The 15,522-nt window shown below is 31.6% G+C and overlaps 1 protein-coding gene across 1 annotated transcript in view; it reads right to left on the bottom strand.

Annotated features, from left to right (window-relative positions):
* Nucleotides 1–7,307: 7,307 nt before the first annotated feature.
* LOC139517499 (cell division cycle protein 16 homolog) overlaps nt 7,308–15,522 on the bottom strand; it is a 28,288-nt gene continuing 20,073 nt past the window's right edge. The window contains exons 10-16 of the mRNA XM_071308639.1: nt 14,623–14,672; nt 13,957–14,027; nt 12,921–13,199; nt 12,300–12,425; nt 10,639–10,774; nt 10,341–10,431; nt 7,308–7,508 (exon numbers count right to left, since the gene is read on the bottom strand). Coding sequence (XP_071164740.1) covers nt 7,366–7,508; nt 10,341–10,431; nt 10,639–10,774; nt 12,300–12,425; nt 12,921–13,199; nt 13,957–14,027; nt 14,623–14,672 — 896 coding nt within the window. The 3' untranslated portion in view covers nt 7,308–7,365. The remainder of the gene's footprint in view (nt 7,509–10,340; nt 10,432–10,638; nt 10,775–12,299; nt 12,426–12,920; nt 13,200–13,956; nt 14,028–14,622; nt 14,673–15,522) is intronic.

Raw genomic sequence — 15,522 nt, forward strand, 5'->3', positions numbered from 1 at the left:
TTAAGACAACATGAGCTATAAAAATGATTAGAAACAAAAATAAATAGGGGAAAATTTGAAACTCACCGTTTTTAATGTTATTTTTCCCGACAATTTTTTCATAAAACATTATTGAATTTCTTGTACGTGTCTGATTTAACTCTATAACATATCAGAGACAAAATTTGTTATGTCAAGTCCAAGCGAATATGTTGTTTCTTCAATATAAAACCGTTCCTATGACAACATCATCAGTAAATTTGTAAATTCCATTTACAATAGCTGGTTATTGTTGCAGGTCAAAAGTGGTCCTTTAAAGTGCAAGTATTGTTGTAAAAATGAGAATGTCCATAACATCACAATTTAACCTCTAATTGACAAAGGATACAAAATCTGTCTATTTTTGTATGACTTATGATCGCTAATTACAGGTAATATTGAAATCCGCCTATCTTCTAATGTTAGTTCAGTTCCCACAAAATCAATAGATCTATCTTTCTAATTTGTTTGGAAATATTCACAAATCTCATCATTCTCGTTTGTCATTGTGAAACAGTGCCATAGAGAATTACACGGATGAAATCATGATATGCCGGAATATTAGATATGAATAATCATTTATTAAAAGTATTAAGTGATTATGAACTATAATAATGGTACATGTATAAAAATGGTATGCTGATATTGTCAATCTCTAATTGATTTGTTTATCTCCAGGTAATTGAACTGTGCCTTCTTAGTATTTTCTTCAATTTTCAAAATAAATATAAAAAACCATAAACAGAACTCTTCAGATTAAGATTTATAATTATCTTTGAAGATTGAAAATAGAGTGTCCGATGTTTCTTTTTTTTTTTATTATTATTAATAATAAATAGATAAATTGGATGGAGAGTTATTTCATTGGCACTCATACCACATCTTTTTATATCTAGATATCTAGAAATAAGAAAATGCAAGCGATAGAAAATGTATCATATCTAAAAACGCAAAAGGATTTGTCAAATGTCACTAAATTTGCTTCACATACACAGACTGAATAAACAGCTCTTCTGACTTAATAACAACACGAAATATGAACGAGCTATAAACTCTAGTTGGAAATGGTTTGACTCGATCGTCAAATAGAGACGAAGCACAAACAGCAACTAAGAAAAAGAGAAAAGCCGTGAAGTACCGAACTTAGAGTACTCGCAGTTACTGAAAATAGTTCAAATTTAAATACAAATTACAATCGTGAATAAATAGTATTCTCCAAGACTGAAGTATCAATCAGTAAACATCCAATGGATTAGTGTAAATATAATACGTCATATACATTACTATATTCTTTATTCAAAATGCTCTTATGCTCTCAAAGTTTTTGAATATTATTGTAAAATGAGCAAACTTAGTGTTAATATTGGTAAAACGGTGAAGTTGTTTGCAAAAGAAAAACAAGAATTGATTTTGAGTTTAAACTTAATGGTATGTCTCTTGCAATTGTAGATAGTTATACATACATTGGACTTATGGTAAATTACAATGGGTCATTTGTTTGTGCAAAAAAAACTTGGTGTAGATCACCTTTTTTCTGTTCAGTGAAGAGTTGCGTTTTGTTTTTCAAGGGTATAAACAACTCAATTAGAGATTGACAATATGATTTCATCCGTGTAATTCTCTATGGCACTGTTATACAATAACAAACGAGAATGATGAGATTTTGTTTTTCAAGGGTTTGCATTGCTAACCTTATTTATTCTGTAATTGGGAAACATTGTTAATTTTCTGAACTCTATACACAACTTGTCAAAGTTTAAAAGAGGAATTTGAAAATGCACTTGTTTACACAATAAAATATTGTTTTAACACACACACACACAACTTGTTAAAACATGTTTGTGTAATCCTTCTTTTTTAAGATTCACGAAAGGAGTTATATGGTTCTCTAGCTTTCTATGATCATATAGACAACTTTTTGCAATATCGTATGACCTCTATTGTTTGTGTGTTTGACATGTCTTCGATTATTTCGATATCTCTCTGTGTCACTGTTCGAATGTCAACAGCCAATGACAGTAAATTGTCGCCATTAAACATTTTTCTTAAGTTTGTTGTCTTCTGAAATTAAGAGACCGAGGTCCTTTCATTTTTGGTCGTCTCCAAATATATGCATATCTTATCTAAAATATATGCTTCATCAAGATCAAGTTTTTACTTCCTTTTGTTTTCTTCCTCCTTATTACCCTTTTCGTCTTTTTTTCCCCTGTAAATTTTGAAGCCCATTCGTCATGCTTATGGTATTACTTTTTCTTAGTCTCAACAAAATCTCTTTATATTTCATACCAAATAATAAATTAGTTTTTGAACACTGTTGGTTTTTTTTTTTAACAATTTACACCTTTGCTTTCATTAAGTTTTAAACATTTATCTTAAATTTTAAACTAGGAATATATGGTACAGCTGCCACTCATCCCGAAAGACCAAACAAAAGGGGTGAATCGTCAAGACTTTGATGTGTCAAATTAAAAAAAAGATTTAAATGAGAATTCCTTTAGAGTAAAGGTCGTTTTGTGGCAATTTCTCTATCCTTATACAGTAAGTATGTACATGTTAACGATCGATTTATGGTTGCTAAACGTTCAGTGGCAAATATTTCATGCATGTTCAAGACATCTTTCAATTACTGCCATTTACACACTCAGCTTAAATGTCATCATTGTCTCTGCTTTGAAGGGGGGTTATACTATTTATCCCTAGTGTTGCATTTATTATTATTCCTCTAAAGTTCCATTAATATGTCCTTCCTTTTGAAGAAAGGTTGTACAATATTTCCTTTATCTTTAGACAAAGGCTGATACTAGGTAAAACTATGTGGGAACACTTAAAACCGATGTATTGATTCCATGGGGCATTCGTATACCTTTTGACCATAATGTCAATTTATTGATTTTGATGAGTATTGTGACATGGCCTGTCATTTCTTATTTTGTATAGAAATCTTTTGTCATTTAGCATACATCGCCAGACAATGTGTTCTTGACCTTTGACCCCAATATTCACTTGCAATTGTACAAGATGAAACTTAGATTATCATGTTGTTTAAAGGCTAAAAGTACTTTTATTGTTAAACAGCAATACTGTCTTACATTTATACCCACTGATAACACAGGATGTAGCCACACATTGAGTAGAGACATGTTTTAATCAACTAAAATGATTATTATTTGATGTTAAGCGTCCTCTGTGGATGTGATGAATAAGTTAATTAATATTTATGTGTGGTATTTGGTGGATTAAATGTATGGTTTAAGCTTTTCTTTTCACAGTTTTAAAGATAATAACCAAATACTTTGAATATAATTATATGCAAAGAAAAATTGCATTACAGAGTCAATAACTCTAAATGGATCATTGTCCCATTTAAAATGAAATACATAGGATCTATAGAAATAAACCAGCTGATCATTTATCCAATGTCAGTTTTAGTATTTCAGATATAAACCAAAAACAATAATTGTTTTTGAATTTCAGCAGCAATTACTCCAAAATGGGTTGTTTGAGTTTTCTGAAAATTTGACAAGAGATAGACTTAATTTCTGTGTCATTTGGTCTCTTGTGGCGTGTTGTCTCATTGGCAATCATACTGTATCTTCTTTTTTTATATCCTGACTTACTGTTAATTTTAGCTCTAAAAATTTTGCTCCAACTGTTAAGATTTTTAGATATGATCAACAACAAACTGTGCCATGAGAGTATGATACACCCATTGCCAAATAGACATTTTTCGTCTTAATAAAGTTCCATAACTCCTCAATGTCATATCGGGAATTTTTTTTTTTTTTAAATCCATGGAACCCAGTGTCTCGCCTACTTTATGAAGCTAATAAATCTTTTAGGAACTTAAACTGAAGAGTGTATGTTATTTTAAATGGAAGACTACGTACATAATAAAGTAAAATACGGAAAACAGGAAATTAATTATTATTACAAAATTGCCTTCCCAGATAGAAGCTTTTGATCATAAACAAGCTTCTGTCCAAGTTTGGTAGATATCCAGCATTTACGATGGCCTAGAAAAGAAAACTGTCGTTATGAAGAAATCTATTCAAAAGGTTGGGTACAACCCATCGAATGAGACTAACCCTTCAAATAATGACTACACCTTAAACGAGGGATCGCTTTCAAGTGATAACCCGATGCTCCGCAGGGCGCAGCTTTTTACGACCGCTGAGGTCGAACCCTGAACAATTGGGGCAAGTATGGACACAACATTCAAGCTTGATACAGCTCTGATTTTGGATTGTGATTAAATAGTTGACACAACAAAGGTTTCTAACACAGAATGAATGTGGTATAATGAACTTATTTTTTTGTGTGGCTTGGAGCAATATGCTATCGAATATAAATCCCCTCAAAATAAAATATTTGAAGAAAAATTCTTTTGAATTTCTAAAATCTCTAATGAGAAATTTTTTACCCCCACCCCTTCCCATTTTTTTTCACCTCCCTCAATCCCTTATTCCAAAAATAATCTCAATTCAAATTTCTTATTAAATTGGCAACAATAACTACTCATTTAAATACATCCTAAAGTATTAAAATATATAATAACTTACAGTCATGGTTAAAATTAATATTAATTAACAGTAAGATTCTAAAAATAAATTTACAGTTACACATCTTGAGACAATTATCACTTCCTTTAACATAATTTTCAAGCAGTGTAAGGGAGGTAATCAAGTAATCAAACATATATATAACAGTATTCTTTAAATTTTAATTGGAATTGGATTACCTTCCTTAAACTGCTTTTAAATTGTCTAAATTGTCCTTTAACCAGAAAAACCCTTGCCCCCCCCCCCCCCCCCCTTTGCCCCTAATTGCTAAATATTTGATCCATTACCCCCTATAACCATCCCTTTGTAGTATGGAAACAGTATAATTTCAGACAGATTTATACACTTAAACACAAGTTATTGACTGAAAACTACAAAAATGCTTATTTGGGCCCCTTTTTTGGCCTCTCACTTGTTGAAACCTCCCTTGGAGCAAGAACCCCAAAACTCAATTCCAGCCTTTCCTTTGTACTAAGAAACCTTGTAGAATAATTTCAGAGAGATCCATACACTGAAACACAAGTTATTGTCTGTAAACTAGAAAAATGCTTCTTTTTGGCCCCTTAAACCTAAATGTTCAAGGGCATTAACCCCAAACTGACACCAAGCCTTCCCTTCATTATATGGAACCTTTGGGTACAATGTTAGAGAGATCCATACTGTTAAACATAGTTATTGTCCCGAAACTTCAAAAATGCATGTTTTTGGCCCCTTTATAACCCTTGTTTCCTAGACTGTTTGTCCCCATAACCCTTGAAATAAATCCCAACCTTCTACTTACCCGGTAATGTCTCTTTTATATCTTGGCGTCACTTAATCATGTTTTTCTTTGTCTAATATGTTCTATTAATTTGTATTGTAGTCCTGTAATATTATGTTGTCATTTCAATGTTATATTTAACTTTACCATTAAAGTGCGAGGTTTGGCATGCCACAAAACCAGGTTCAACCCACCACTTTTATTCCCCTTTAAAAGTGTCCTGTACCAAGTCAGGAAGATGGCCATTGTTATATTATTGTTCATTTCTGTGTGTGTTGCATTTTAACGTTGAGTCGTTTGTGTTTTCTCTTATTTTTGAGAAATTGAGTTAAGACGTGGCACGGTACTTGTCTATCCCAGATTCATGTATTTGGTTTTCATGTTATATTTGTTATTCTCGTGGTGTTTTGTCTGATGCTTGGTCCGTTTCTGTGTGTGTTACGTTTCGGTGTTATGTCGTTGTTCTCCACTTATATTTAATGCGTTTCCCTCGGTTTTGGTTTGTTGTCCGGATTTTGTTTTTTGTCCATGGATTTGTGAGTTTTGAACAGCGGTATACTACTGTTGCCTTTATGAATATTGTGGTACAATTTCAGAGTAATTGAAATACTTCTACACAACTTATTGTCTTGAAACTAGATAAATGTATGTTTTTGGCCCTTAATTCCAAAACCGGTGGGATCATAACCCCCAAAATCAATCCCAGCCTTCCTTATGTGGTTATAAACATTGTGTTAAAATTTCATTAATTTTTTTATAGAAATAAAAAAAGGAAAAATTTTAACAAAAACTATATTTATGTTACTTGGCGAAAAAAATCATAAAGTGGCGAAAAAATAAGTTTTGGCGAGAATGGCGGTGAAAAAAAAATTACCCAGGGGAAACCCTGTATCCAGGATAGTTTAAACAACAGAGTGAATATATGTGGACGCCGCAGCCGCTGCCAAAGGAATGTAGGATCAGCTTCGCTATAATTCGCTTTTTCAACAAAACTCAAAGGCTTGACAAAAACCAAAAGAAAGCTTGTTTCACTAGATATAAACAAGTCACAAAAGTTTCATGATAATAAGCCTTTTAGAGTTATTGTCCATAATATTGTAAAATCCCCACTTTTTTATGAATAAAGTCTGCAATACTCAAAATCATAAAAACAGAAATTTAAAACTAAAAAAGGAAATAATGTCAATATATATACAATTCACCAATATTTCATAAAATTTGTTCAAGCATTTTTAAGTAACAGAAGAAAACTGTAAAATCCCTCATGCCATAATGTGGGAAATGTAAAATCTAAAATTTATAAAAAACTCAAACGCGAGCTGACATCAATAGTTAAAGCGTTTGAGTTTTTGACAGACAAACAATGGTATATCATGATATGTCCAGTAAATAGGGAGCACTCCAGATAGGCATACCCTGTTCCAATTATTCTTCACACCATTTGCGAGTATGGTATTGAGAAACGATGATAGTCTGTCGGAAGGGGGCGATAAATGGCTGATCTGTGTTAAGAGAGAGCCATATCTCATGCACGTAAAAGACGCCCTTGAAGAATTTGAAAAAGAGCAGGCTAATGCAACTACAACTCAGCACTCACACCCGCAAAGTGGAAAGGGATTAAAATAAGTTGCAATTACTTGTTTCCCAATCCACTATAAATAAATATGTTTAAACTAGTTATTCAGCCAGTTAGAACAGGAATAACAAACTAACTCATTTCTTTCTAACACTTACACAATTGCAGACACAATATTGGGCCTGATACGTTAATATATCCCTTCAAAATACTTACTATCTGTTAAAAATCTAAGTTGCAACAAAAACTGTGCTTCTGGCAGCAACAACAAACAAACAAAATTTTATTGCAGGCTTGATAAAATATGGTAAATATTATATATGAACTTAAAGTACATTGGGTCAATTGTTTGTGTGAACAAGCTATTTAAAACTTTTGATACCAACAATGACAATTAGTGTTTTAAAATCATTTTATTCCCTTATAATTAAAAACAATGGTATAAAATATGTCTAGTCACTATTATCCATATCTACTTCTTCTATAGCCATACTACTACTATCAGCAAGCTCTGATTCCTCTAAAATCTCCTTTTCACTTCCTGTTTGTGATATCTCTAGCTTTCCTGGGATTGTAAACTCTGGGATATCATCATCTGAAACAATATGAAATATTAAGTCAGTCATTTGATATAAAGTCAACTTTATGAAATCTTTGAAAAATACCTTTGTATGATCTAGACAACTTATTTTTGGTGCAATAGTGCAATTTTTGGCTCTCTGTGCCCCTTTTATGAAAGAAAATAATATCTGTTATGAACAAAAGAAAATTGATATTTTAGGTGATGAGGGATATTGGACCCTAATACCTTGTGAACTACACAAAATACAGTGGCATTTTTTTTAACTATTAATATCAATTTAGTCACGATCAATTCTGAAGAACAAGTAAAATCAACCAATCAATACTCAGGTTCTCACTCAGTAACACTATAATAAATACATATCAAATAATACTATAAGTAAAAGATGAACAGCATTAAATACTGTAAATTTCCAAAATTGTGCTAACGCAATCTTAAACATATACTTTACAGAAGGTGTTGTATATCAATGATATTGAATATCAGACATGGAGGTTTTCTAAACTGTGTAATCTTTGCTGTTGTTTGTACATCTTTTTTTAAGGAGTCAGTTGTTTTTTTGTTTTTTATTGTTGTTGTTTTGTTTGTTAGTTTTTTTTTTTTTTTTTGTGGGTTTTTTGTGGGTTTTTTTTATGAGCACTCAGACTGTAGGGTTTGGTGATAAACTTCAACATTTGCATCACAATATGACTTAAGTTATATGTAAAAACTGGAAATTTATATAAGCATGCCTCCGGTTGCAGGATTTTCTGGCTGTGTTGAAGACCCACTGGTGGCCTTCAGCTGTTTGGTTGGGTTTTTGTCTTTTTGACACAAGCCCCATTTCCATAATGATGAATAATGCATGAATTGTGCAGGTTGAGTTAATTAAAGGAAAAGAATGTCAACATTGAACAAGGTGAATCATTGGTGTGACAGATTTGATCCACAAAAAATCATTCTTATACAGGTAAAAACGACGATTAACATATATTTTTAATCTATAATGTGAAAATAAACAGACCTATAAAAATCCAATTTCATGAGTTCGCAATATATCTATATCTATATTTATGCTTGTTACGATAATATGACCATCAGAGGACTTCAGAGGTCAACTCGATAGTAAATAAGATGGTGTCTAGAGTAAAATATGCACAAAGCGAAACTACACATCAAAGAGCCCATGCCCTCTAAATTGTTTATTTTAGACTTTTAATAGTTTGGATAAATGTTTAACATTGTTATAAATCAAATATGAGAATTTGAGTCAAATCAGTGAACATGAATTTGACAGCTAATGCCCCTTTGACGGTTTCCCAGAAATTAAATGGCCTTAAATGATTAACTAAAAATTTAGGAATAAGTCCTATTCAGAGGGCATGTTTTAATACTGAAATGTAATGTTGAAATATTAAATAAAAAAAGAGAGTTTTTTTGTTTTTCATTGTTGTTGTTTTGTTTGTTAGTTTTTGTTTTTTTGTTTTTTGTTTTTTGTGGTTTTTTTATGAGCACTCAGACTGTAGGGTTTGGTGATAAACTTCAACATTTGCATCACAATATGACTTAAGTTATATGTAAAAACTGGAAATTTATTAGAATAAAATACTAATAAATAAGAATTGTTATAGAATGTTGAACAAATTTGCACAGAAAGAAGCCTAATTTGAGTTTTCAAGATCATATAATTGTAAAGGTTGTTTGTGCTTGCTGGAAACAATTGTAATATCAAAGGTTGTAACAAGAGTGCACCGCTAAAATTTCTCACCTTCTTTACTAACAATTGATATTATGTTGATAGTCTTAAATATAAAACTTTACTACAAGTATTACACAAACTTAACACGATCCAAGAAAATGAGGTCAAGGTCAGATAAACCAAAAGAGAAATACATGTACACCTTACAATCATTCAATAAACCAAACATAGTTGACCTATAGCTTATAGTTTCTGAGAAACAGTCTTAACCAAGAAAACATATCACTGACCAACGAACCATGAACATGAGGTCAAGGTTGGATGAACCATGCCAGACAGACATGTACACCTTACAATCAATTTATGCCTTAAATACAGTTGACCTACTTGCTATTGTATCTATGAAACAAACTTAACCATGAAAACTTAACACTGAGAAATGAACCATGAAAATTAGGTCAAGGTCAAATAAAACCTGGGAGACTAACATGTACATCATAAAATAATTCCATACACCAAATGAAGTTGACCTATTGCATATAGTATTAGAAAAAAAGACCAACACTCTAAAACTTAGCTTTGACCACTGAACCATGAAAATGAGGTCAAGGTCAGATGATAGCTACCAGTTGGACATTTTCACCTTACAATCATTCCATATACCAAATATAGTAGACCTACTGCTTATAGTATCTGATATATGGACTTGACCAAGAAAACTTAACCATGTTCACTGATCCATGAAATGAGGTATAGGTCAAATGAAAATTGTCTGCTGAGCATGAGGACATTGCAAGGTACACACATGGTAAATATAGTTATCCTATTAGCCATAATAAGAAAGAAATTAACATTACAAAAAATGTTGACTTTTTTTTCAAGTAGTCACTGAACCATGAAAATGAGGTCAAAGACAATGGACATATGACAGACAAAAACTTCATTACATAAGGCATCTATATAAAAAGTATGAAGCATTTGCGTCTCCTAGCTTCTCAAATATAGCTTTTAAGAAGTTGGCTAAAGCCGCCAACACATCACTATCCCTATGTCGAACGTTCTGCGACAAAAGTCACAGGCTCGACAAAATGTTTTGCTAATAAATATAATATTTACATCACATACTGAATCTATCAATTATTTAATGATGATGTTAAATAACTAACCATCATTAGGTGCCATTTCACTCATCAAAGCTTCCATTACATTAGTTAACATGGTTGTAGAGAACGTGTCATCTCTTCTAATCCCTAAGGCCTGAAAATCAAATAACATGATTAAATCGTATTAAAATGAAAAAGATTACTAACTGTTAAATTGTAAATCATTACATGCATTTGATCAACAAGACAAAAATGTGTCAGATTAATTAATGCAATATCTGGAAATTCTGCATATACAAATAATACTTTGTGAATCTAAAATGTGAGTTGTAATTAATGTATAAGTTTAGGTAAACAATACCTTATGAAAATAGTCTACAGCCATCATGTTGTTACCCATAAGTACATAACAGTAACCAATAGCAGAAAATGTAGATGGACATTGAGGTGAAATGATTTGTGCTCTTCTATGATATTCTAAGGATTCTTCATACTTCCTGAAAATATTAAAGGAATGTTACTTTAAAACTATATTTATGGCTCAAAGATGGCAATTTTCTTGTAAATCAAATGTTGAAAAATATTTCATAGTTTCATAAAACATATTAAGTCTAATTCACCTTAAAAAAGCCTTTTATAACAAACTATCTCTATTATATAGAAAATACATTTATCCAAGGGGTTGAATGTTTGTTTTTCATTTACTAAGTTGGTATTCTTTTTAATTTTAGTTCATTACTATACTTCAGAGTTTAGTATGACGTCCATTGTCACTGAACTAGTACACATTTTTGTTTAGGGGCCAGCTGAAGCATGCCTCCGGTTGCAGGATTTTCTGGCTGTGTTGAAGACCCACTGGTGGCCTTCAGCTGTTTGGTTGTGTTTTTGTCTTTTTGACACAAGCCCCATTTCCATAATGATGAATAATGCATGAATTGTGCAGGTTGAGTTAATTAAAGGAAAAGAATGTCAACATTGAACAAGGTAAACCATTGGTTTGACAGATTTGATCCACAAAAAATCATTCTTATACAGGTAAAAAACGATGATTAACATACATTTTTAATCTATAATATGAAAATATATAGACCTATAAAAATCCAATTGCATGAGTTCGCAATATATTCATATCTATATTTATGTTTATTACGCTTATATGACAATCGGAGGACTTCAGAGGTCAACTCGATAGTAAATAAGATGGTGTCTAGACTAAAATATGCACAAAGCGAAACTACATCTCAAAGAGCCATGCCCTGTAAATTGTTTATTTTAGACTTTTAATAGTTTGGATAAATGTTTAACATTGTTATAAATCAAATATGAGAATTTGAGTCAAATCAGTGAACATGAATTTGACAGCTAATGCCCCTTTGACTGTTTCCCAGAAATTAAATGGCTTTAAATGATTAACAACAAATTAAGAAATATGTCCTATCCAGAGGGCATGTTGTAATACTGAAATATAATGTTGAAATATTAAATAAAAAAAGAGAGTCTTACAGAAGATAGCAGTGTTCGCTAAGGATTTTTTAAGGCGAGTCAAGGGACTCATCATTTTTGGCCATAGTGAGTCTTACAGTAAGAAGGAGATATTTATTGTGATATAATTTAGTATTTTAGTCTCAATGACCTTATAGCCCAATGAAATGACAATAAATTCAGAATTATTTTAAGCTTTTGCCAGATTTGAAAATTACAGACAGATTTTCATGAGTCCAGGATTTGCCTTAGTGAGAACCCTGAGATAGGTTGTAAATTTAACCAGGTAAGACTTATACATGAGATAGTGATTACAAGAAAGGACAGACAGACAGATGCCCAGAATTTTTATTTCCCCTGCAAGACTTCAGTGGGACAATTAGAGTTGACAGTATTACACTCTCCAACTTACTGCAGCTTTCTACACGTATGACCCAAGTTATTAAGTAAAGTTTCTCATTTCACTACCAACTTACTGCAGTTTTCTACACATATGACCTAAGTTATTAAGTAAAGGTTCTAATTTCACTATCAACTTACTGGAGTTTTCTACACGTATGACCTAAGTTATTAAGTAAAGGTTCCCATTTCTCCACTAACACTTGTTCACCAACACACTGAACTTTCTGTAATGCTTCTTTAAAGTATCTCTCTGCTGCAAGGTAGCTAAAAATCAAAACAACATTGAACTATGGATTCAACAGAACACTTGAAAATATACAGCAAATTCATTGATTATCTATTTTCAAAGTGACATCACTTGAGAACGGTGAAAGTGAAACCAAATTCGCACTTGATCTCAGTTTGGTGACAATAAGCATTGTGTAAAGTTTCATAACAATTGGTTGAGGCAAATTAAAGTATGAATGTACAAACATTAAATTTGGATATTTTTTGATTTATAAAGGGACATAACTGGAGAACGTAAAAGATTGATCACATTTTCATGGACCATTCTTGATTTAAAAGATATGTTCACAAAACCTAAGTAGGTATTCCTATGCATGGACATCTGAATAGAAAAGTTAGTTCTTCTTTCTTTATACCATTTCCTATGCTTCTCAACATAAAGCTCTATTTTCCTAAATCAAAAGCCTTTTCATGACCAAATTTTACCTGCAATAGCAAAGCATGTCATCAAGCAATGTACATACAACTTACTCTTGGTTCTGAAATGCTATCACACCCATCTCATGTAAAACAAATGGATCCTCAGGAGCAATACTAAGGGCCTGACTGAAGAATCTTTCTGCTAATTTGGCATTGTTTGTAAGTCCATATTCCAGTCCTATATATAAGATAGGTAAATGACAACCCTTCATTAACTGTGAAGCTGTGAAGTATGCAGCCATTGCTTGATCATGTTCATTGTCTGAGGCAAAAGAATGTCCAAATGCTAACCATGCCGGTCCGTACACTCTGTCTAATGTCGTAGCTTTACTGAAATATATAAATCATGCTAGAATCTGACATGTTTTAAAAGAAACAATTTATGAAAGAGTTACTTTCCTTTTGTTTCCATATTGGTGGTCTAAATTCTAAATGTTCTAACTTGTTACACAGACCGCTAGACTTTAAGAAAAAAGCCTATTTTTTTTAACAATTTTTATTTCTTTTAGACTTTCTAATTTTATCACTTTGATCTTGTAAGGATCTCTCATTAGACTTGGATGGATTGCATGTTTTGATTTGGTTAGTCAAATAAGGGCTGATCCATATAACATACATAGGACCCAGGGAAAGCATTTTAAAATCTCTACTAAGAGTGGTGTAAAGTACAGTGAAATTTTTGTTGAAATTCTAAATTTGCCTCTAAAATGGCTACCAAATTATGAAAGTGCCTTCCCTGGGTACCATGCATGTTTTCAAGGACCTGTCTTAAATAAAAACAACTGTTTGAACCTCAAATTCGTGACCAAGGGATTTAACTCAAACTTCTAAATATATTAGGTCATTGGAAACCTTCTGTGATATCTTCTTTTGGCTATAAATGCAAATGATTACATTAGTGTATTTTTAATTAAGTTACAATCTGATGTTGACTGCCTGTTTTGTGTGTAAATGCAGATCTGAATAAGAGCAGACATCTTATGTATATGTTTTTTTTAGGAAAGCAAATATGTCTCTTGCCCACCTTTCACAACACTAAAGAGATCTACAGCATAAATAAGTCAAAATGAAAGATGAAAATATTTACCACAGGTATCTTCTTGCAGGTTCACTTTTCTCTATTAATAAATAATAACATCCCACAGCAAACCATGATACCTGGAAACATATCATTTATGTGAATGAATATTTCAATTTAATTATTTATAATGATATTATTATCAATATATTATAGCTGTGTTATTATGCAAGTTAAGATCATTCTACTTCATCAATAACATGTTGTCTTATAATAAACTAATGAATTTCCAAAATAGAACAGACAAGTCATGAAGAATATATTTTGGAAAATTTAAAAGGACTGATCTTGTACACCATCAAAACTCTTGGTCTTTATTGTGTACATTTAAATAGCAAACCTACTGATAATATATATATCCAGAGCAAAAAGAATCATTTACAAACAGACAACAAATACAATTTGACCTCTTTCAAGAAATATAGTTATTGAATGTTTCACAATACATTGACAGTAATCGTAATTCCTTTACAGTGTCTATCTATACAAGATACTTTCTGTGCTTGTTTTAAGCAAAAAGTCTAGATTAGTACATAGTTTCATTACAAAATATGAAAAGGTATAACTGCACATGAGGATATACACAAATTTGGTTGATAACTGTCTCATTGACAGTCATACCACTTCTTTCATTTTCTGATGTACCACAGTGATGTAAAATGTAATTGTACTTACTGGTTTATTAGGATACAAGTCTACTAGTTTGTGTGCTAAATAAAATAATTCTGAAATACAAAAATAAAAGATATGGATATCATCAAGCTATCCCATTATCCTATGTTTAATATATACCTTTGTATAAACATATATCTAGGATTAAAACAATTTTCTTATTGCATTTGTTGCCATTTTGGAAATTCTGTTTTTTAAATAAATACTTTATATCTAAATTTCTAATACCATAATAGTAATAATAATGATAATAATAAAATAATAAATTCTGCATTTAAAGAGGGTAAACACAGTTAGTTACAACAAACTAATCTTCCCTGATATCTTCATCCTTTTTTATTAGGGCTATTCCAGAAAAAAATGTATGGGGGGGTTGGAAGGCACTTTATTTTTATACCCATCACCCACTAAATTACATTTCATCATGGGACAACTACCCATACAATTCATTTTCAGTTTGACCCCACTACCCATATAATTTTAAAAAGTATAAGCTAGCTTTTTCAAGTTCACAAATTAGCAACCAAAATTATATGCATTTTGGCCTTCAACAATGAGAAAATAGTCAGCTATAAAAGGCCCAGATAAGACAATGTAAAACAATTCAAACGAGAAAACTAACAGCCTTATTTATGTAAAAAAATGAACGAAAAACAACTTTGTCTGTAGGAAGTAATATGTTGACAATTAAAGTGGTTTTAACACACAGGGGGGTCTCTTCCTATATAAAGGTATATACATATGTGCCGCTGGAATGGGTCCCTTTTTTGATCCGTCAAATATATCAATGGGGTGCAATTTTACCGAGGAAATATATCAATAGGTAGTAATTGACCGATTGTGATATATCAATGGGTGATAAATATATGAATGGGTTATGATTTCGCTGTGAAATATATGTAT

This window comes from Mytilus edulis, chromosome 3, assembly GCF_963676685.1.
Source record: "Mytilus edulis chromosome 3, xbMytEdul2.2, whole genome shotgun sequence".
Lineage (NCBI taxonomy): Eukaryota > Metazoa > Mollusca > Bivalvia > Mytilida > Mytilidae > Mytilus > Mytilus edulis.